The sequence below is a fragment of the Chelmon rostratus genome, chromosome 13 (genome assembly GCF_017976325.1).
Source record: "Chelmon rostratus isolate fCheRos1 chromosome 13, fCheRos1.pri, whole genome shotgun sequence".
Taxonomy (NCBI): Eukaryota; Metazoa; Chordata; class Actinopteri; order Chaetodontiformes; family Chaetodontidae; genus Chelmon; species Chelmon rostratus.
In genome coordinates, this window is record NC_055670.1 from 12297388 (window position 1) to 12320975 (window position 23588).

The 23588-nt window shown below is 41.5% G+C and overlaps 2 protein-coding genes across 4 annotated transcripts in view; one reads left to right on the top strand and one right to left on the bottom strand.

The window, feature by feature from the left end:
• Positions 1 to 325: 325 nt before the first annotated feature.
• prkra (protein kinase, interferon-inducible double stranded RNA dependent activator) lies at positions 326 to 6488 on the top strand. The gene is made up of 8 exons (XM_041950907.1): positions 326 to 522; positions 2047 to 2222; positions 2834 to 2915; positions 3322 to 3400; positions 4023 to 4140; positions 4241 to 4335; positions 4423 to 4585; positions 5330 to 6488. The coding sequence occupies exons 1-8, from the start codon at positions 470 to 472 to the stop codon at positions 5485 to 5487; spliced, it is 924 nt and encodes a 307-aa protein (XP_041806841.1). The 5' UTR covers positions 326 to 469; the 3' UTR covers positions 5488 to 6488.
• A 1482-nt stretch (positions 6489 to 7970) lies between these two features.
• Positions 7971 to 23588, bottom strand: part of osbpl6 (oxysterol binding protein-like 6) — a 38109-nt gene continuing 22491 nt past the window's right edge. For 2 of the 3 annotated variants that reach the window (XM_041950426.1, XM_041950427.1), the window contains exons 9-23: positions 23082 to 23174; positions 21848 to 22016; positions 20154 to 20284; positions 17957 to 18064; positions 17423 to 17554; positions 16435 to 16522; positions 15140 to 15393; positions 14551 to 14688; positions 14077 to 14140; positions 13790 to 13868; positions 12603 to 12747; positions 12328 to 12472; positions 12021 to 12147; positions 11227 to 11349; positions 7971 to 10966 (exon numbers count right to left, since the gene is read on the bottom strand). In XM_041950426.1, the coding sequence (XP_041806360.1) occupies positions 10855 to 10966; positions 11227 to 11349; positions 12021 to 12147; positions 12328 to 12472; positions 12603 to 12747; positions 13790 to 13868; positions 14077 to 14140; positions 14551 to 14688; positions 15140 to 15393; positions 16435 to 16522; positions 17423 to 17554; positions 17957 to 18064; positions 20154 to 20284; positions 21848 to 22016; positions 23082 to 23174 (1908 nt within the window). In that variant the 3' untranslated portion in view covers positions 7971 to 10854. The remainder of the gene's footprint in view (positions 10967 to 11226; positions 11350 to 12020; positions 12148 to 12327; positions 12473 to 12602; positions 12748 to 13789; positions 13869 to 14076; positions 14141 to 14550; positions 14689 to 15139; positions 15394 to 16434; positions 16523 to 17422; positions 17555 to 17956; positions 18065 to 20153; positions 20285 to 21847; positions 22017 to 23081; positions 23175 to 23588) is intronic. The other variant, XM_041950428.1, reaches the window with a different exon arrangement.

The window sequence follows — 23588 nt, forward strand, 5'->3', positions numbered from 1 at the left end:
TAATTATGTATGGTGGTATATATTTATAATGATGATTTAAGTACATTTAGCTGATAATACGTTTTTTGAATGCAGGTCTTTTACTGGTAGTGTTAGAGCTAGTGTTGGTGTGTTTTCACAGAGCGGCATTAGTACTTAACTCAAGTCAAGGAGCTGAGTACTGATGAAGCCCTGCACAGTTTGAACTATGAGGCGGCGCCTGCATAAAATCACCAGTAGGTGGCGGTAAACATTTCACCTCAACACACTGGCGTCAGTTGACCCGCTGGTGACCCGGATGTTGATATGATGTTAAAAATCAGTAATTTCCCCGGCCAGCCGTCAATGAAGAGTTGTTAACGAGTGAAGGCCACTTCATGTTGTTCATAATAACGTAATCAGATGCCGAGAAAAGTATTTCAAAGCGGCGTCTGAGATTGTTTAACTTAAAGGCGACAGAGTCTTGACTGAACGACAGTAAACTGTGAACATGTCTCAGGAGGGATACCAGCCACCAGCAGTGAAAACTACCGCAGACACGAGGTCAGCTTCACGCACTCTATTACTGATTTAAGCGTCTTTAACGTGACCCAAACATCACTGTTAACATGTTGACAGTGTGTCACATGTTGAGTGCTTGAATATATCAAATGTAGCTGTGATAAAAACTGCGCTCTCCAGTGTCTCCAGTAACTTATAGTTGAATATTGCCAATGAAGCTCAACGTGAATTTTAGAGAAACTTTAGAAACGCTATTTTATATTAACTGGCTATTGTTTTAGTAAGAAGTCAGAAAATTTCCTCAGTTTTTTTTGTTTTTTTTTCGTTAAAAACCAGAAAGCAGCCTCATCAAATTATATTCCTATTATTTAATAATGGGTAGTTATCCTGCGGAGATCCTCTGTTAGCATCATAGAACATGCACCTGCTTTTATTTGACTGACAGGGGCTAACAGCGCTTAGCTTAGCTGGCTAACGTACAGCATCTCGGTGACTTTGTGGATAAAACTCCATGTCATCTGTGTCATAGAGGAAATCCTTGAGTTAAATGTGTAGAATAGTTAGACAAATGTCTAGTTCATGTCAAACAAATATCCTTACTAAGCAGGATAGCAGGTGGCATAGCGTTAAAGCGTTAGCTATGATGTGTCAGCTAGCTACAGTGACAGGTGTCAGTGGCTGACAGGCGGCAGGAAACAGAATAAAAATATTTTGGACTCATATCCCAAAAGAAGAATATCAGATGATTAAAAAGATGCATTTGTGCAGTAAAACGTTATCACCATAACATGATTTGTGTTACCAGCAAATACTCATCTCGACCCCAAAACTGCTGTCAGATGTGTTTGATGTCATATGTGTTGTCTTTGTTGATACCCTGAAGTACGAGGCCATAAAACTGCATCTGCACCTGCCTTTCATCAGGCTTGGAGCATCACAGCATGCTTTGTGTGTTACTTCCCTCTTTCTCTAATATTTTCCTGCTTTGATGTCCGAATAGGATGGATAAGATGTTCCCTTTCCTCTAGGGTTGTTGTTAATTCTCTGTCTCAATAATTGTTTTCTGAAAAAACAAAACAAACAAAAAGGGCTTTGACTGAGAGACACTGGTTGTCCTGTTGTAGTGTGAGAGGGTGAGCCGTGGGTTTCTAAAAAAAGAGAGCTGTACTTTCAGCGTTACTTTCCTGCACATTAAAAGTTAGTTAAGTAGGCCTGGTCCCATTGGCAGGAGAGCCGGGGCAGAGGCATTTCTGTGGTTAGTAAAGTGCAAAGCTCACATGTAGTTTAATACAACTGAATGGTGGTTGCACATTAATAACAGCCTGACTCAGACTCAGACCGAATTATTTGGCATCTAAATATTTTTCAAAATACAAGTGTTGATGTATATGTTTTATTCTGCATTAATTTGCCCTGTTATCTGGTTCTACCGTGTGCATTCATTATTTTTGGTCTGTAAACTATCCTGATGTGCAGCTCAGATGTATGCTGCAACCATCTAATGGCAACAGCCCAGTAAACATGGTCCTGGTTAACTGTTTGCGTGTGCTTGTTTAATACACGCAGCTTGAATACACATGAATCACAGAGGCCAAACCCCGGGAAGACACCTATACAAATCCTGCATGAATATGGCACCAAAAGTGGCAACCTTCCTGTGTATGTGATGGAGAAGGCTGAAGGAGAGGCTCACCAGCCCAGCTTCGTCTTCAGCGTGAGAATCGGAGACGTTAGCTGCACAGGTCAGTTACAGTCGCACCCCTGCTGTGTTGATAGCTGCCTGTCACTGGATGAAGCCTCGAATCTGAGCTGAAAATCACATGCTGATCATTCAGAAAGAGCTCTCCAGCCTGAAACATATTATTTGTCACTTCTGCTCTGTTGTTAGTTGTGTCTGTTGCTGCAGTATACTCTTAAATATACCCTCTATATTCCTTGTTGTTTTTTTTGAACCAAGGTATCTCTCTTCAGAGACAGAACAGTGCATGTCCAGAGAAGAGGATGAGAAACATTTGCAAAGCTCTCAGTGTTGAGGTGATGAGAAATAATCCAGTCTCTACATCTTCAAACACCTTTCAGGCAGATTTTTTCCTCATATTTTTCTTTATGTCCTTTCCAGTAGCCTCCTGGGTTAACCTCTACTTTCTGGATTGCAAAACACATTGAGATCTTGTAGCGTTTAATGCAGCAATTTATTTTTTGTCCTACAGGAGTATCTAATTTTTAGCCATTATGAGGGACTAAGTGACTTGACGCTATGTTTTTTTTTATTTTTAATCTGACTGCAATATTTTTTGTAATGTATTAGATATTAGATAATCTGTAGTGTTTGTATTTTGTGATTGTGTTTCAGGTCAGGGTCCCAGTAAAAAGGCTGCTAAACATCTGGCTGCAGAGGCTGCTCTGAATATTCTCCAGATAGATGCTGGAACAGTGTGAGTAGAGCTGAAATTATTATTCAGATAAAATTAGCCTTTCAAGAAAGACCAACTTATAGCTTCTCAAATGTGAATATTTGTCTTATATGACAGTGAACTGAATTTATTCACCTTTTAGACTTTTTGCTGGATACATAGTATAGCTGAATATATCAGCTTTGGTTAATTATAAGAGCATTTTCCACTATTTTCTGAGATAATGAATTGAGGAAGCAGTAATAAAAATAATTGTTAGCTGCAGCCGTAGCTTGAGTTTGCCAAAACCTTGTCTTGTATTAGCCCTTTTAGCCGCGCAGTGTTGCAGTACCTGCATCAAACTGCTTTACTTTACACTGCTTTAGAGTCTGTATTGAGTATTGATCTGTTGCAGCTGTGGTAACTGCTTTCATGTAATTCCCAACAGGAATGTGCCTGTGAAGTCTGAGAGTAATGGTGTTGGAGCTGAAACAAACAACCATCCCAATTCAGTGGGGATACTGCAGGTGTGTAAATCACAGCTGTGGGGGGTTTGTCTTTGTTTAGGTGTGTGTGTGTGTGTCTGACTCTTGTTGTGGGGACATAAATCTGTTTGCACGTTCACATTGTGGGAACTCTCCTTCCTTATGGGGACAAAACCAAGTCCCCATAACATGAATTTATTTATATTAAAACTTTTAGTGTGCAGTCTTGGGTTAAGGCCAGGGACACACTGGCTGACGGCGGCTGATCTGCAGACTGCTGCAGCTCGCCCATGTGTAGTGTCCACATAGACAACGTTGCTGCCAGCCCCGTCTTTCTCCGCTGAGCTTGCCTTTGATAATGGTCGTAATATTTGAGAGAAAGCTGCCCTTCACCTGATGTTCAGTGACATATTCTGCAGATGTGCACTGAAACTGTAAGACATACTGCATGCAAGCAGTGTGTCCCAGGTGTAAGGGTTGTCTTGTGTCTGTGCATATTTATTTGATGATTTTCAGCCCGAATGCAAGTGAAAAAGTTAAATTTTGGAAAACATGACAGACGCATTCACTAGCTAGGATGGAAAATAACAATTAATCTGAAATAAAAGAATAGCTGTTTTTTCCCTCTCCTTGTTACTCTCTGTCATTTGACCTTTCATTTCAGGAGTTAGCGTTGCAGAGAGGATGGCGTCTTCCTGAGTACACAGTTTTACTGGAGGCCGGTCCGCCACACAAGCGAGAATTCACTGTTACGTGTCGGATGGAGTCCCTGTCAGAGAAGGGTAAGTGCACGTTTTTGAGACATTCGTTTAAAATCTTTTAAAGTGACTGCGATGTGGTGTTGTCCATCCTGCTCTTACTCTCTGCCTGATGTGTTGACAGCTGTAGGAAGTTCAAAAAAGGCAGCGAAAAAGGCAGCAGCAGAGAAAATGGTGGCAAAGCTTCAAAGCCTGTCAGGCTGCTCTGAAATCACATGGGTACGTCAAATATTTGTCGCCCATGCGAAGTGACCGCTGGAGGCAGCGCCGACGTCCTTTAAAGTTTGTGTACATTTGATTTTTCAGACTCCTAAACCGAGCGTCCGCTTTGAAAACTTGAGGAACTCGTCAGCAGAGAAGATATCTTTGCTGAGGAGAAACCCGCTGAGCATTCCCAACACAGATTACATTCAGATGATGCTGGAGCTGTCCAAGGAGCAGGGCTTTGAGGTCACATACTTCAACATTGGTAAGAAAACACACACAGTGCTTTCCCTTCAGCTAACGTTGCTCCTTGCTTCCCCCACTGGAAAAAACACCAGACGATTAACATGGGCTTATTATTGACAAAAGAAAACAGATGCGAGGAGGTGATGAATAGAAATACTCTAAATAAATAATATCTAAGTTGTTTCTTCTGCAGCTACAGTAGTACTGTAGGTTCAGACCCGTACTATAGGACTAATAATAATCACTCCTGTGGAGAACAAATGTTCAGATTCAGGCTAATATCTCATTTTTCCCGATTTACCTGAGATGCACTTGGAACAGAGCAACGAAGAAAGAAAGCTGACGGGTGTAGAGTGTTTTTATGATGCGCTGAGACGATCAAATGCAGAAAATGACCTTTGTCTTGCTTTGTACACACGTTTTGATGAATGATCACCTTGACAAATATGTTGTTCGCTTTCACTCATTTGTTTTGTCACTTGTAACGCGTAGCAGCAGCGTTCGGAAGCAATAATATACTACAGATTGATATCAGTAAGATAAAACTACAAACAGTAACACTGGATTGCACACATGCATCGTTTCATGTGGACCCTCCTGCAGAGGTAGACAGTATGAATTTATGGCAGGAATGGTGGACTTCGCCACTAACAATGAAAAAACTCCGGCCAGAACGAACATCAGGCACGCAGCTCAGTTTTTAGAAGTCCCACACAGAGAGATAATAGCTGAATATAAACATGGTGAATGCTGTATTTTGCAGATGAGCTGACAGTGAACGGCCAGTACCAGTGCCTGGCAGAGCTGTCCACCTCCCCGGTCACCGTGTGCCACGGCACAGGCATTTCCTGTAGCAACGCTCACAACGACGCAGCACACAGCGCCCTCCAGTACATCAAAATCATGGCCTCCATCAAGTGAAACACTACAGTCAACATCTGCTTCACCGCTATCACATATATCAGCCGATGTCCAGTCATGATGAACTTGTAGATTGTTCTTCCCGCCAGTCTTCCTGCCCGTGGACGATGTGACGTCAAGGTATATTTTTTTAATTCTGTACAAGACCAAGCAGATCGTGCTCCATGATAACTGAAGATACACTGACTTGAATCAGGCAACTTCACAGCAGCATTTGAGACAAACTCTCAAAATTCTAAATCTCTAAATCTACCGTCTTGTACCGTCATGTTTTACTTGAGATGATATTTAAGCAAATGCACTTGTGCAGAAGAAGGAGCAACAGCAGGAAGCACTTCCTCGAGACCTTTTAACTTGCAGAATTTGAGCTGTCAGTGCTTTATTTGTCCCCATTTTTTAAGTGTTGCTTTAGTGGAAATTATTTATTTATATTTTTTAGTGAGGATGCTGATATTTTACGCTTCCACTTGACTTAAAAAAATGTTTCATTCCACATAGTTTCCCTGCAGGAACAAAAGATCTTAAACTTTTAATTTACTCCTGAGATATCTGCCCGTCTGTAAACAGAAGTCACCTGAAAATGAAAATGAATTGAAAAAGAAAGGTTATTTTGACTGTTTTTTTTTCCTGCATCAACTCTTCCAACTGTCAGAATGCAATCTACAGTACAACCCCTGCTGTCTTTATCTGGTCGACTCCCAAATTACACATAACATGTGCCTCACAGTACCATGTGATACATTTCATAAATCTGTATAAACTGAGCTCTAGTGGAGAACATGTGTATGAAACCATAAAATAAACCCTAAATGTTAATGAGTGTTGGTTTCTGTTAATGCTCATGTAATGGACAGTATTGAGAGAACAGATTGCTTCCAGCAGCCGTCCTCATGTTATTGAATGAAACGTCTCTCGTGGGAGCTGACCACTTGACAGCACGTCAATTTATGAGGCTGCACGTCCTGCTGTATTAGGACAAAGGCAATTACATCAGGGCCTGCGCACTGGTCCATTCACTCTTGATTTGTGTGGTTTAATAGCGAGAAAGAAGCAAGGAAGCGCATATCGATTGTACAAAAGGATGTTTAAAATATATTAAAGAAAATCTTTATTCATTGATTTTAATTATTTATAGAGATGGCGTTTGTATGGCTGAATGATTTGAGGAAAATGTCTTATTGAGATTATTCTGACCAATATTGTGACTCTATGTACTAACCACTGGCCTGTATTTGTGGTCTGTGTTGAATTAAACAAGAAAGGTTTGGACCAAGAGTAATCATACAGTTTTCTAGTAGGATCAGATAAAATAATGCAGCTAATTGTTCTTAAACAGTCAGGAAATAAGATAACTTCTAAAAGAACTTGCCTAGTTTAAAATATAGAAGTTGACCAATTAACCCACATTTATTATGTTACATCAGTGGTCTAATTCACTTCAATCACAAATAATTCAAAAGTGGGGTTACATTCAGCTATATAGTTGGTCCTTTATGGTAGCAAATTTCTGGTAAACCATGTTTGACACTGATATCAAACACCTAAAGAAATGACAGCTCTGCCATGTATCTAACATAGGCTAACATTAAACCTGCAATAACTGACCTTTTTTTGGTCACTCCTCGGCAACGGAGATAAGATGCCAATACATAAAATGTTGACTTATTTCCTAGGATGGCAATGGATCAGCCCTACTCTGCCTCTAATTGGCTCGTGCTCGTTGCCTTTGTTGGTTGGAGTGGTGATTAGTTAGGGATGGGGTTAGAATATCAGGGTAAGCCAATGAAAAGCAGAGTAAGGCGGGTTATTCTGTCGCCGTCCTAGAAAAAAAAAAACCTGGCCTCAACCAGAAGTGAACGTATGACAGCATGTCATGAGTCTGAGCTCTCTGCAGGAAAGTGATGAAGACATCACTCACTGCTGTGACAGGGCTGGACCTTCTTAGCCCGTCTGCAGGGGCGTCTCAGGGCGCGATGCTACATCTCCATGCTGATGTGTTACACTGAGACTTTCCCCCTTCAGCAGATTCATTTAAAAACAGCACTCGAGTGATGAACTCTGCACAGACATCATTCTGCAAGGCGGAGGTCAAACATTGAAGAGACACAGCAGTAAGCAAGATGTTTGAATGGGGGTGGGGGGGCTTTAAGAATTAGAGCTGAATCAGTTAGTTGATGGGCAGAAAAACAAACTGTTTGATCATCCATTAATAATTTGTAATTTCTCAAGCAAAAGTATGAAACAAATCCCTTGTTAAAACTTCTCAATAGTGGAAAAAATTTCATCTTTTCTGTTTAATATCATTGCAAACTGATATCTTTGGATTTTGGACTGTTGGTCGAGCAAAGCAAGACATCTGAAGACATCTGAAGACTTCACCCTGAACTCTGGGAAGAACTGGGATGGACCCTTCCACTACTTCAAAATCTCACGTGGACAACAGTACAGGACCTTTCTGCAGAAACCACACACTCCTCATCAGCTGAGTTTTACAGTTTTATTAGAACAAGCACTATGTAGCAGCAGTGTACAGTGTTCATGGAAAGATATGTACTTTGTTAAAATTGCACTTTAGAAGGTACCCATTGGGAAACAGATCTGAACTGAGCTGACACAGTGCTCCGTGATACATGTCAGTCCAAAACAAAACACACATGAGAGTCCAATTGAGAAAACAAAAAACTTTTTTTTTTTTCTTTTAGTAAGGCATCTGCAACATTCATTGGCAGGCTAAGTTGTCTAGACATGCAGGTAGAACAATGGATGAAGAAAGCATGAGGAGGTTTTCATGATTAGTACTTTTTGTCACTACAGTCTGACTCTATGATACCAAACACTACGCAAAGCGTTGGCCCGACCTCCCTCACACAACCGCTGACTCAGTCACTGGCGTCGGAGGAATCCGCTTTTGCAGTAGTGACCCATCTTCTAAATGTGCTGTATTTACAGTGGTCACCAAAAATGTATTGGTTACATGTTGGAGTAGCGGAGCAGTGCAGAACATCTTTTAACACTGCAAGCATTTTACAGTCAGATCAACCTCTTTTGTTCTCGCCAAATGTCATGTCATGACATCTCGCTTAAAAACGCAAGCCAAGACATTTTGTTCACAGCTAAATCCTAAACGCTGTCTATCGATATGAGTTATCGTCTGTAGCCAGGTGGAGTCTGGGTTATGTGCAGAGTTGTTAATGGCATACCTTCTTGGCATGGGGATTCTTATCAGTAGTGTGTTTGTGAGGCATTAATAAATGCATTAAGGCACAGCAAGTGAAACTGACGCGGACGAGTTGTAGCATTGAATTTGTAGTTGGGGTTTGAAATTAAAAGCAGGTAATTACATTTAAAAAAAAGGATATGGATGCAAAGCAGTACTACCTTTTTGGTTTGTCATCTACAGTACCATATGAACAGTGCACACAATGGAATTGCTTCACATAGTTTTCATTCTACATATTTATATTCGCTCTTCTTCTCCTTCAGTGTCCTCATCCTGAATGAGGGGGACTGACAGTGTGTGACAACGTGTGACTACTTGTGTGCGCTGGGGTTGGTTTAGGTAAAAAGCCCAGTGTTATATTTTCTCGCTGTAACACAAGAGGGGGACGCTAGTTAAAACATTAACACTAATCTGCTTTGCGATAAACACACACTACTGCAAATAAGTAACTGGTGCTTTGCAGAAGCCCAGATCGTAGCAGTAAAGTCTCTGGGGAATCAGACACATTGATCAGCTGTGATTCCTGTGTGTTTGACCTCAGCATCTAAAATACTGCAGGAAAAGAGGAGCAGATTCTGCTATTACTCAGTTTGACCTTCAGTATACTGAAACTGCACTTTCAGGGGACGACCTGTGGGTGGCTCTGGTGTTTCATACTGGACTAACTGTATGCTTTTGGCTGATCCTGTTTTGATTATTGATTATTAATGTGGACAGTTTATCAAGAAAAATGCAAGCAAACAGTTGCTTGTAATGAGAAACATTGCTACTTTTTGTTGTTTCCTATAATTTTTAATTCAAATTTTGGTCGGCATCAGAACAAGGATGCAAACTTAAGACATAGCTTCGGTGAACTGAATAATAATAATAATAATTTGTTTTACATTTTTTGATAATTCTTAAAAACGATTGCACATTGGTGGGTTTAGATGAGTGTTTAGCCTTGTACTTGAATTTTTTTCTCATATTTCACTGTTAATTCTTATTTATTAAGCACAGATGGCTTTACAGCCTGCACAATCTTACTACTCCATCTTTTCTTAGACCTTTGATTCAGGTAAGTATCTGATGATTGAGTGAGACCGTTACTTCTCTGAGACCCACACATTTATCTGCACCACATTCAGAAAGGTATATGGAGTTATGTGTGTATTTATGTAAGCTTGTGATTCAGAGGAGTTGGTTTCATGTAACTATGTCTAAATTTAGACAGTGGAGCAGGGGAGGGCAGGTGTGGCTGTACCTCTATTTACACAAAATCCCGCTATGAGGAGAAACCGAGCTCCACCACAGATCTGTGTTGACGGTTTAAAAAAAGAAAACATCTGTGAAGGTTGTCGGTGTGTCCCACATCCCACATGTCCAACACACCAGAACAGGATTTACATCTGAATCCTACCTCTCCTTCCACCGCATGATGAGCTTTGAGAGCCCCTGTTTGAAATTAAGCATTAAAAATTCCATCTATGGACGTTGCGCTTCCTCTGATGCGGTCCAGATTAATTTTAAATGAGTTGCTTCCCGAGAGAGAGTACTGCTATCACACAGATTCAACAGTATTAAAAGGCAAAAATAAATAAAATCTGCCAATTCACATAATGCTATTTCACTAAAGTCCAAGATATTTTATAAAAATACCTTTTTTTCTACAATAATTGATGATACAGTAAATACGGCTTTATGCCAGTGAAAGCTGCTCTCTAAACATGCACGGTATTGTAGGTAATCAAAATGTCTACTTCATAGACTAGTCTAACCCAAACTGCTGTCAGAAATCAAATGGCTTCAACGAAAAAGCGCTAAGTTGTGAGACGTAGTATGGGTGTCTTTTTAAGGCAAGGACATACTCAGAAGTCAAAGGAGCCGAGGAAAGATCTACATAGGAGTGGTACGACTGTTGGCCTGACAACCCATCTTCGACAAGCACAATGAAGGTGATCCTACGGGATGTTTCCATGGATGGATGACCGTGCGGCAGAGCCACAGAACCTCCGCAGGGTTGCTGGGCACCAGGCCATCCCTCAGCTCTGCAGTTCATGCACACGGACGCTTCCTCCTGAACATGTTTCTCTTTAACACCATATTGTGCATAGGTTAACAGCCTTCTTGTGTGCGATGACGATGTGACGGACGTGTCGATCCGTGTGCTACCACAGGTTCACTGTATATTCCATGTTGATGAAGCCGGGGTTTTTGCGGAGCTCCCAGTACGTGTTGTTGGAGACCCACCTCTCCCTGTGATTGGCATCGACCACTTTCCTGGAAGAAAAGACAGAGGAGCGACAGCGGTGAGTGATGAAGCCTGAAAGAATGTCACTCACCAAGAAGATGTTCTGTGTCCTCACACTAAATATGGGAAAAGTGGGAGTAGAAATCGGGCTCATGCGCCTCGTTTCACAATTGCTCACATTTATAAACCAGAACCATGTGCACTCATGGCTTCACAATCAGATAAAAGCCACATGTGCAAATATTTCTGTCTGAGTTTTACACATGTGGTTCCTGGTCTCTGTGCATACTTGAAGAAGAGTGGCTCCTGTTTGACGTCGTTCTCCTCTCTCCACTTCCTCCTGGTTCTCTGCAGGTCCTCGATACGCTGCTTCTCTGAGGATGCCATCTCCAAGTTCCCCTCCTCCAGATGCCTGTGTGAGCCAGACATCACTTTTCAGTAAGCACATGGAGTAAAGCAGACGGTCATACAAATGACGGCTGCACTGATGCGCTTTTATTCAGCTCCGATCTGATACAGAGTGCAGAGGCAGATATCAGTATGTAAATAACAAGCCGTATGCCTCACTGTGTGGGAGAGACTGGGATGATTCTGGGTAAGAGGCAACATCAGGCTTCACTTTAACATTGCTTTCCTAACTTTGTAGAACAAAACACAGTTAATACATAAATAGAAATTTACTGAATTGTTACTTATTATTAAAATAATAAATAATTGTGCACCAGCAGCGTGGTTAAAGAAATAAAAATAGAATAGAATTACAATTAAAGAGTAAACCTTTTACCCTTAATCACAATCAAACAAAACAAACTTGGCAAATTAAATAACAATTAACACAAATAGTACAAACAGGTAACGTGGTAAAAACATTCAAAATAAACAGGAATTTTGTAAATGTTTAGTCCAAATAGGCAGCAGGTGTGAACATAAAGCTGAACAAATCGGCCAGACTGTCGCTGGTACCTGATCCAGCTATGTGAGTCAGTATCAGACCGATACCTGGTATCAGTATCAGATAGGCGCATCCGTGTGTGTGGGTGTGTGGGTGTGGGTGCGGTGGCAGCTGAGGATGTGACGCTGTACCTTTGATCGGGCCTGAATCGGGCATCTGTACGGGGCAGAACATCTTTCAGCTCGGGGCAGAGCTCGTTGAGTTCAATGGCGAACCTGGTGAAGCCATAGTACAGCTCATAGTCTGTGGGCATGGAGCCTGACAAGGACAAGGAAACAGATAAAAACCCTTCAATTTATCATCAATATTGTTAACTTTCTTGTCCATCCCATTCAATTAGATTGTCTATTCCTGTTCTGGAGCTTAAGTGACCAGTGGCAGCAGTTAGAGCTTCACATGAAATCTGGCTGTGCGTGTGGATGAAGAACCAGTGCCTACCTGGCCTCCAGATGCATTTGGCAGAGGGGGGGACACCACAGTAAAGCCCCTCGTGCCATTTTCCAAAGAGCCTGTGGATCACTTTCCCTTCTTGATCCATCACAAATCCTTGAACCTCATTCACATTAGAGCTCCAGTAGTTTCCCTGAAAGACAAACACCACTTCCCTTTACCACATTTAACATTTAAACATTACAATACGCATTAAAATTGCCAGCAGTGCATTTCAAAACTCATCCAAGCTTGATTCTCGCAGACGTCTGAAGATGATTTACCTTGACGAAGGTCAGTTTGCAGAGGCAGGCGCTGCTCTTGGTGTTTCTGATGGTGATCTCCCCGTAGTGTTCGATCCATCGTCGTCCACTGAGGATGTTGTGTACGCAGGTGGTGACTTTGTTCCATTCATAGTGATCTCCAAACCTGCAAATACACAGTGACAGCTGATTGGCCTGATGTGCTGCGAGAATGAGATAATATCAGATGTACAAAGATCTTTTTCTGTCAACTGCGACGCCTTGATCGGTTCATGTTAAGTTCAGGGTTTTTTCAACAGAAAAAAAATTGTGATGTAGTTCGATTTAGCAGCTTATTCAACAGCCTCAGATTCCTTCTCTTCAGCCTTCCTGTCTGAGCCATTTTGTTTGGTAAAATAAAACCCATGAAGGGTATGACTTTTATGCTTTCACACCTAAAGGGCCCCGAATCGTTACTGTACAAGACGCCTACTGTTCAACTCTTGGTTTGTCAGTGTGAACAGGAACCAGAACTAATACGCACCAATGTATAATTTTTTCACTTGGCCTGGACCAAATGAGCCAGACTACCGGACCTTGGTGTCTTTATCCAGGGCATCATGACGGGATTTGATATGACAGTGTCAGTCAAACACTGACTGAGAGACATATCAGTCATTGGATACTGAGATCCTGCTTCTCACACCATGTTCATGTTACATAAGATGGATAGTAGAGCTGAGATCAACATCATGGGACAGCTGCAGCGGGTTGCGTGATTGCACAGTTAATCATGTGAGGGCTGAACGTGCTGTGCGCTGATAATGTAACACCACAGCCATTAAATTTGGGTTTGATTATCTTGAACGACGGATTTGTTTGGGATGCATGTCACAGCTTCCAGAAAAATCGACTTTTTAATTCACTTTATCACTACGGTCATATTACATTTGCACTATTTTAAGTCTTAGCTTCTCCTCTTTGAACTTCTTACTTACATGCATGATTTTCTTTGTATACATACTGTATAAGCATGTAACTGTTGTCCATGTGATAAATAAAGAACTTGATTTACTTGACCTGACACAAATGCTATTTATAAGTCAGAGCTGATAAACAACTCTAATGAGACATGAGCGCAGCATCAGTACCACTTGGCAGCTGAGATAATTAATGCTTTGATTGGCTTTAGGTTTAATCAGTAGGCATAGCAGCGGGATCAGCGTTACCTGGGAATCATGAGATTCACAGACCCGATCGGTAAAATCTCCATTGATTTCCCCCAGAACTTGTTTTTCCATCTCACATCTGAAAAGCAAACCAGTGAAAAACACCAGAATTAAAAAGAAAAAACAGCTTAAGTGCATTCCACCTCAAAATGTAATAAATAAAAAGCTATTTTTAATCCGTTAAATTTCAGCTGGATATTAAAGAGGCTAAACAAGACTGGCAGCCTCATCTGCTAAGCCAGAGTCCCCATGAGGAAAAGCCCTGACTAATTAGGTATGTTACTTACCTTGCCAGAAGGTGAAGTTCTTAGAGTCACAGTGGCAGGCGGAGATGGGAGGGTGGTGGCTCACCTTTGAGACAAGATCAAACAAAAACAGTGTGACAGCTGTTGTTGTTGAGACTACGCATCACATACGTCTCCGTCGGAGTCAAACAGAGGACACGCTGTGACTCTACTGTAGAGCTGAAACAACGAGTCAATTAACTGATTAGCTGATCGGCAGAAAGTTAATCACTTTGATCACTAATTAGTTATTTATCAGATTCCAGCTCTTGAAATGTGAAGACTTTCTTTTTTTTCTTACGTGATACTGTGTGACAGCATTGTTTGCTTAGACTGTGTTTTCTAGACATTTTATCCTCCAAATAATTACTCGATTTAAGTCAAGAAAATAACGCTGACTAATCAATAATTAAGAATATCTTTATCTGGCCAAGGTTAGGACTTCATGTTAAAATGCATTTCGGTGCACAGACGTACCTGCTCCGAGAAAAAACAGAAGCCCTTGTCTTCCCGAATACATTCATATGTCTCTCCGAGTAACGGGTTGAATGGCTTACTTCCTGCTCTGTAGTAGGTGGACGAGTAGCCTGAGACGGCAAACGCAGCGACGAGAGCCTGTCAGAGAGGCAAAAACAACACAGCCAACATAAACAGGAGCAGATTAACTGGATCATATTAGCGAATAAGCTGAGCATTAGCATGCATTGGGCACTCCCAAAAGGACAGAAAACAGATAAAAATAGGAGGATCCAAGGTCAGCGGCTTCACTGGAGCATACCACCGCCTCTCAGACATGACTGAACGAGGCTATTTATGTTGGTTTGTGACTGGCAATGTCACCTCATATATAAACAAATACAGGTATGACAGACACAGAAATACAGCAGGAATTTAAAATGTGTTTCTGAGGTCAAGTCGAGCAGAATTCAACATCTGCCGTACAAAAGCAAAACTTTAAACTGCTTCATAAACAGCGACGCGAGGTCGCCATGTTCTTCAGACGTTAACACCTAACCTGATGAGCATGTGATGTGACAGACTGCTCGTAACTGATTGGATTGTTTACCATGCGTTCAAAGGGGTCCTCGGTCTCAGCAGCCTTGTCCAGCAGCTCGCTGTACTCCAGCTCTTCACACATGCGCTGCAGGGTGTTGAGGGGCTCGTTGAGCTCCACAGGCATGGACACTTTGGACAAGTCCTTGCCGATGTTGTTTCTCAAGATGTTCCAGAGGTTGATGTTGCTGGTGTCAGGACACGGCGCCGGCAGGCAGGTGCGCCGCCCGTTACGGAAGGCACTGCCAGCAAAGTCTCCGTTGGCCACTGGTAAGAGAATAACACCTCATTAACGAACCATACCACATTATGTGCTTAATAATAAAATAGTAATAATCTTATTTAAAGACAAAAGAAAAAAAGAGGTTACAAGGGGCTTAATGAAGCTGCAAGAACATTAGTTGATCAACATTAATCCACGACTATTTTAATAATCGATAATCAAGGAAGCAACTCTGGTAAAATCAGGATGACTGTGTTTTAAGAAGAGATTTAAAAGCTGATTTTGCTTCAGCCTCAGAACAATCACTCTGCGATCCCCTTTACTCATTCACCTTTCTGGAACAGATAAAATATTTGTGCCTCTCAAATCTCGTATGGGCTCTTATGGGATGAAGAGGCCAGAAATTCAGCAAGGAACCAGAAACCACAAAGAGCCCTAAAAGCCATCAATGAGGTGTTAATATCAAGACTGAACACACTGTGAGTCAGTGTAAAGTGGTCACGCCTCTTAGTTCTGGTTTAAAGCCTGGACTGGATCATTTTATTGCAGGCTTGTATTTCTTGATCTTCTTTTCGATGTTGTTACTTTGTACAATGAACGCTGATGTCGGCTTCGCAAAATCGTTGTCAACTAACTGGGTTGCTCTATTGCTGTAGGGTCGGGGTTCACAACATGTGTCATGGGTCTTTGCTTACTTTCATTTAGTCTTGATGCCATCCACTACCTTGAAATAATATGACTAATCCCTGTTGTTTCCCAAACTTTGACACTATAGGAGTGTTTTCATCATCATGAGATGTTGTATATTGCTGTGTGGTATGAGTGGGATCCCGTTCCTGCTTACAGAAAGCTTTCATGATGTTAGAGAGAAGCCGATGGCACAAAGCAACACTGCAAAGTCAACTGCCTCAACCAAACTGATAAAGCAGCAACTCAGATCTGTACCGGTGTGTGTGTGTGTGAGTGTGTGGATGTTGCAGAGCATAGTTGATCTATTGAGTGGGGTCCCCTCTTTTATTAAATTTTTCTAATAGGGAAATAGGGATGCTTGGCGTGGGCTCCCGGCGGTGCGGGATTGGACCTACTTTGTCTGGAGACGTTATCAGTCACACTGGCGTTGTCCTCTGAAATGTTATCGCTCACATCGCTGACATATGACTCATCGTCTGAGCCCTGTGAGGGGAACAGGTACAGAGCGGAGTGAGTCAGTGCAGTAGAGTGCAACACAAACTCTGATCAGAGCGGCAGACCGTCTGGGTCTCACACACACACACACACACACACACACACACACACACAAAGTCACTGCAGTTTGCCATTGGCTAGCAAACTGCAGCAGTCGTCGGCTATCTGTCCCACTGCAGTAATCATAAGACAAGACACAGCAGCATTTTCATACTTTATATATAGCAAACACAATGAGGCCATTGACGGCGCCAAAGAGGAGCATAATGCTGTGATATCCTCTGCTGGTGAAGGCTTGTCCAACAGTGGAACACAGGTCTGAATGGGCCTGCCGATTCAGGCCCATTCAGACCTGAAATTCATCTAGTCGGGGGGTTGATGAATTTCCTTGGTGAGTAATCCTTCAACATGGCTCAATGCGTGCCTGGGGAGCTACAATGCTTAATGACTCTACGGGGACCACATATATTTGGAGCAGGGTGTTCACTGGAGTTAAGAGGAAAGAAAGCATAGTTCCGACTGCCTTTTTAACAAAGCTAGTTGCTACAAATCATGAGGAACAGACAGAAGAGGAGTGTTAAGATTTTGAGACACAACTGAGGGATTACGTCTCGGCGGCAGATTGAAAAGAAGCCCTCCCCTGTGCCTGACTTTGTTTGAGCTTCCGTTATATACGCTATCTCTGCTTTTCATGCCGCCCTCATTAATTGCTGACTAACTCCAGCTCCACACAAAGCAATCACAGTGACGTTTTATCTGGCTTCCCAGCAGCAGGGCTAGTTTAACCCCCTCCTTGATCTACTTCCTCTACAAACCGGCTCCTCACGGCCCACACTGCCGTCATCTCTCAAAGCTGCGCAGCAGTTTCTCTACTGTCCTCCGTTTTACCTCATTCTCCGACGAGCTGGCTGACAGAAGCACTTCCTGGGCATCAAAGAACTCAGAGACAGACTCTGACATGGAGAGTCGGCTCTCATTAGAGGCCTGCTGAGTCAGAGGGATCCCCATCTGTTCCCCGGCCTGCAGGCAAACACATGCAAACACACGAGATGATGCTATGATGACAGGTTGAAGAGGCAAAACAGACCTGAGCAAACACAAACACCACCAGAAGACAGCACGGAGTTCATTTTGCAGCATGTGTATCCTTGCCAGAGGGCAAGCTCCCATTCGTTTCTAATTAGTCATTTTTTCCATTAACCTTGATGTCAGGTTCTGCATAGAATAATGATCCTTTCAGCTTACCTGCCAAGGCGTACCAGAGAGACCATCAATATATAAGGACAGGAATCAATAATGCAATTGACAAACGCAGGAGGCAAACACTACAACTAGCTGGCCAGCCTTGAAAGCCTTGTTGTTTTATCAATGTAAGAGTCAGAAATAAGCTCTGTCAGTGACAGGCTGACCACAGTGACCTACCTCATCAGGCGTGGAGATGATGTTCACACTGACAACTTGTTCAGTCAGGACAGATTCAGAGTGGATGCGGTTGAGTCGGGTTCGAAGTTCTGCGTTTTGGGACAGGGCCTAAATAATGAAAAATGTGGTATTTTCCACATGAAATTTTAAGTTCATATCTAAACAGCAGTAGGTTTAACTGTTTGCTTCACTTAAAGGAGAGGTTTGTGCTCCCTTTCAACATACATAACTCTCAAAGAAGTGTTAGTCCGCCTGGTTTTAACCAGCGGCTGGACAAACTGGCTTCTTCACTACACCTGGAGAAAAGTCGCTCTGATAGAACTGACTGTGTGGAAGAATTTAGGGGACGTTTTTACTGTAAGTTGTCTGAATATATGTAGGTATCGACTCCAAACCTCGATAATTACTGTGGAAGTACACTGACTGCTTTTTTGAAACATGTTAACTATTTTCCTGCTGTTTTTTGTAGTTTTTCTGTTTTTGTTGGGCAGGAGTGGGTGGAAGGGTATGATGTTTGATTCACTGGATATAGATAGTACAGAGGATTGCTCTGGATCTTTTTCAAGGCTACTTTAACACTCTCACATTATTAGCTGCTGTCATTCCTTCTTTCCGACCAGTGAAGAGAGCAATTATACTGTAAAAGATGGGGGTCAAAAGCCTCAGTCCTCATTCTGTGCATGAATGCATAAAGGTTAGCTGCAGCTAATATGAGGCCTCAGAAGTCTGGGTTAGCCAAATGAGTATCAAGTGAGTATTTTCGAAAGTTATGGTCATTTTAGCATGAAATTCCTTGTTTGATTCCATTGAGAGTGTTTTCTTGTTTCGCTGAGTGCCAGGGTGTAGATACTATTTAGTCTAAGTCAAGACAACTGAAGCCAAACTTCAAACTGGGGATTTTGTCTGCCATCTTTTAGAGGGTCTCTATTCACGGCCAGTGTGGACATGAGGAATGATTACAACGGCCAAAAACTCCCCCAACATTAACTGATCGTTTGTCTACATGGGAGATCTTGCTAACAGTTGTCTAGTATTTACGGAGCAACACTAGTATTTATTTGGAGTCGTGTTTCTGGCCGCCTGATGAATGTAAGTCAATCTTCTGTAAGCTCTGTTTTTGGTCTCCACCAAATTCCTGAAGGAAGTATCTGGCTCTTAAGTTGCTAAAAGCTTCACTTTGTTCATCAGCTAGCTGCTGTCTGTTGTTTGGTGCTCAGCAGGTGGCACACAGTGGGTTCATCTGAGCTTTTTTCTTGAAAACAGCCGCCGACTGCTGACAAAAACAACCAAAACCAAAACAGCAAGCTGAAAGATGCTAAAACCCTCTGTAGCGCTGAGGGGAACTGCAGAGTCAGGAAGTAATTCTCTGCAGGTTCATTCATCACTATGAATCACCCCTTTCACATACAACTAGCCATGTGATCCATTTTTCATATAAAAATATTGATTATAGCCACCTTAAGCAAATGTGTACATGGAAAATAAAATATCAAAAGGAAAAAAAAACCTCTCTAATTCCCCCAAGAGATTAAACTTCAGCAGCTGCAGCTATAACAACCATGCCTACTGACTATCAACTTCCCACAGAGCTTTGCCATAAAAACCTGACCTCAGGCCTGCAAAAACATTGTCACACAAGCATCCAATTAGGAACAAAGTGGGGGAAAAGCAGCAGAAACATTTCACCAAAATGATGTCAACTGCTAGCAGAGGAACAGTCCAATTAAATCACTGGAGTAGAGAGACAGCCCTAAGGAGCAGAGTTAATGAACTGCACAACGCATTTCCCTCTCTCACCAATTAATATGGGAGAAGATGATTGAACTTTCACTACTCACTCGCCCATGCTCTCATCTCTGCACACCATCTTTTTAAACAGCCATTACTGACACCGCATGGAATAAACTACAGCTTGTGTGTTTCATCTGACAGCCCGTCATCATGAACTTATCTTCTAACATGACAACTACAAAATGGGTTTGACTTTACAGACGCTGAAGACACACAGCTAAATTTACTGCAGTCATTTCCCCAGTAATGTCCTGATCGCTCCTGGTAATTATACGTTGATACAGAATCACACTTAGCATTAGGAATGTGGAGTAGCCAAATATGACAAACGGCGTAGATTAACTACCCCTAGTAAATGGTAGAAAGACAGAGGCATCATGGGTAATGGTTGAAGATGGCTCATTACCTGCGACAGAGACTTCCTGAGAGAGTTGATCTGGGCTGACTGGTCTGACTGCTCCTGGTCAGACAGAATCTGTTTGATCTTTTCTTTCTCTATGGCCACGGTGTTGAAGGCCGACTTCAGCAGAGAGTGGACTGCGCAGAAACAGGACAAAAGGAAATTAGCACCATTTACACTGTACAGTTATATTTTCTCTCAGTTGCTTTGTGACAATCATGTTTTTATCCTAAGCACATTTATTTTCATGCACATTAATATGAACATAAATTCTCTAGTGATTTGTGTTTCTCCAGGTAGCAATATTCAGGCAACCACCATAACCTTTGAAAACATAAACGTTTCTTAATCAGGTGTTGAAACAAAGGAACTCAGTCCTGAAATTTCATTGTAACAACTTAATAGTATTTTAGTGCAACCTATGATGTTAAATTTAGCTCACATGTGAACTTTAGTTTCTCAAACACATTCCCACCACTGAATCTGGTACGAGAAGACAGGAACAACAGTCTGCTCCTGTAGAGGCTTGTTGTCTCTCTCTGGCTGTAGATGATACGTTACTTCACAGCCGTGTTTGTAATTCTCAATGAACAATCAAATAGAAACGCTACTTCAGGGGACTCTTTCATGATGGCACAATTCCAATTCTAACTGTCTTTACTCAAGCAATGATTCACAAATGAAGTGTTGTTCTGCACTCTATGAATTCAAGTACATATCGCACTCATTGTTTCGAAAATTATAATTAAGGCTGCAACAAGTGCTCTGTTTATCAGTTATGCGATTAACTGATTTGATTGTTCAGTCTAGAAAAAATGCTTAAAGTGACAAAGTGACATCTTCAAATTGTTGGCTTTGTTCAACCAATAGTCCAAACCCCAAAGAGGACTCGAGATACAATTTACTATAATATAAAACAATGAGGGGCACCGAATCCTCATGCATGAGAAGCTGGAACAAGCACATTTGGGATGAATATAAATGATTGATTATCTAAATTATCAGATGGATTAATTTAAGTGACTAATTGAGTAATCAACTCATTTCAGCTCAAACTGTACCAGTGTTTCAGAGAGTGTACTTAAGCAACTGACAAAAAACTGTAATTGAAGAAGAAAATCCAAGTTTATACCAGCTGTAGCAGTTATGATAATGTTAAGAATTTACTAAGTTAATAGCTGATATCTGGGAAAATTGCCACTTTGCATTAACAAGTCCAACAAGGCAACAAACAGGTGGAAAGATGATCAGACAGGTTTTTTCACCACATTGTCTAAACCACTTTATTTGGAGGTAAAACTGATAATGAGCACATCTGTAATGTTGCTAATAATCTCTGACTGCACAGAAAAACCCTCTGCACACAATACTGGCAAGTATGGTAGTTCAAAGCTGAACCAGGAAGTCGGTCTTAAAACTGTGTGGATGTTAACAAGCGGCAGGTTGTTTTAAATTTCACTGTTCACCTGTGGCTTATCTTCTAAATAAGTTTTATTTATTTAAAACCCGCGTGAATGTGTTTCTTGCCACTTCTGGCTTCTTTTTTAGCAACATTGCCTAATGTATACCAATAAGATCCAGGTTTTATCAAACCAGAATAATGCTTTAAGATTTACATAAGAAATGAAAAACACTGGGACATATCTCCCCTAATAACCCCTGGTGCTGCAGCCATGCATGCTGCCTGCCTGCCTGCCTACCTTTCTGGGCGATAGTGCAGAATTCCTCCTGAAGTTTAATGTAGTCACTGGCACACTCTACGCTGTCTGTCAGCCGGGAGACAGGGGGCTGAAAGTCCACCAGCTCGGCACACAGGTTGGGGTTGGATGAGTGAAGGCGGACGGGGGACATGCTGGCAGACAGAGGGACCTGTGGAGAGATGACGACCACAGGAAACCAGTCAGTCAGCTGAGAGGCACGTTGATGGTGTTGTGTGTCTGATGGCCAGAAACAACCGTGCCCAATATGGCACAGTTAACTCTGTATGTGTAGTCTTATGGTGCCACTTAAATTGGTAAAGTATCTGACATGTCACGCTGAGAAGCAGTGACAGTGTTAACTTTCCCATAATTATTTTGTAGCAAAATACCAAAACAAAATAAGGTTATCCTCATGAGGTAAGATTTCTGAAGATTCCCAGTCATCAAGGTCTTTAGATATCAAGACCCAGTAAATCAAGGCGACTGGACTTTGGGATGAACATCAATTCCAGCTGTCTTTGACTTATCTAAAAATCTCAAACAATTGAGGAGCCTTCAGATTCTGTGATAGTCAAATCTATTCATCAGAGCAAGTGGGGGGTGGTTAAAAAAAAGAAGCAACAGAGAATGAGGCACATTTAGTGTTTTTAGGAAGCACGGATTAATATATCAGGCAAAATAAGGTAAAAATAGCAAAGATGGAAAAATCATTACTCAGGCCATGGCACAACACACTAATGCAGACTGTTTAAAGAACAAAAAGAAGACAAAAAAAGCTAAATGTTCACTCTCACTCAGTAACACTTTAACTAAACAGACAGACACATACAGGAATCAAACATGTGACTTCTCAGTTACATCAGGCTCTCTGTGTGAACTACTCGAACTAAGTTACTGCACTTTTTATGGAAAATACATTCTATCTATTCAAATTCAACAAAGAAATCAAGAAATTTATAGTACATGTTAATATATGAATCTATAGTGTCATAACTGAAAGAAAAACATGGTAAAAAATCAATTATTAAGCTTTTTATCTTAATTAACTGAATTAATTCTTTTACAGTTTTCATTGTGACCTGCAGCTTTAAGGCAGTCTGAGTACATTTTTAATTACAGGAGACAGCATATCTGAGTCTGTGTGTGTGCAAACATCAAAAATCCTATCTGTGTGTATGTGTGTGTGTGTGTGTGTATCTTAATCTACCAGAGCAAAAATTAACAAAAGAGATACCTGAAGCTGGAATTTTGCATCTTTGCCGACACTTTTTGTTCTCCATCTTCTGTTCAAGCGCTTTTCTTTCTTTGACAATTCAACACAATTGGCCTTTGTGGCACACATGGACCAAAATATGCAGAATGTGGTTAATAGGACAAACACGTCACAAATAAAGCAAAAGTTAACACACACATTGATTGCAGTGAAATGGTAGCAAAAGACAACATTCCCACAAATGAGTTGCAAATAAAATATTCAGACAAATGAGTGTGGGGTGTTAAAAAAATGTATTTCAGCCAAAAACTATAATTTCCCAGATTTCGCATCTAATAGATTCAGATCAGTTAGAGAAGCTGGCAGGTGTTCTGTGAGCACGGCTGAATGCTGTCTGTCTAGACAGGTGATAAAGGTGACCTCTGGGGCTTTAAAAGACTTCCTTTCTCAAACTGACACACCTCCATCATTGCCTGAGCAATACAGGCTCCCACACACACACATAAAATATCTGAAACACTAACTAAA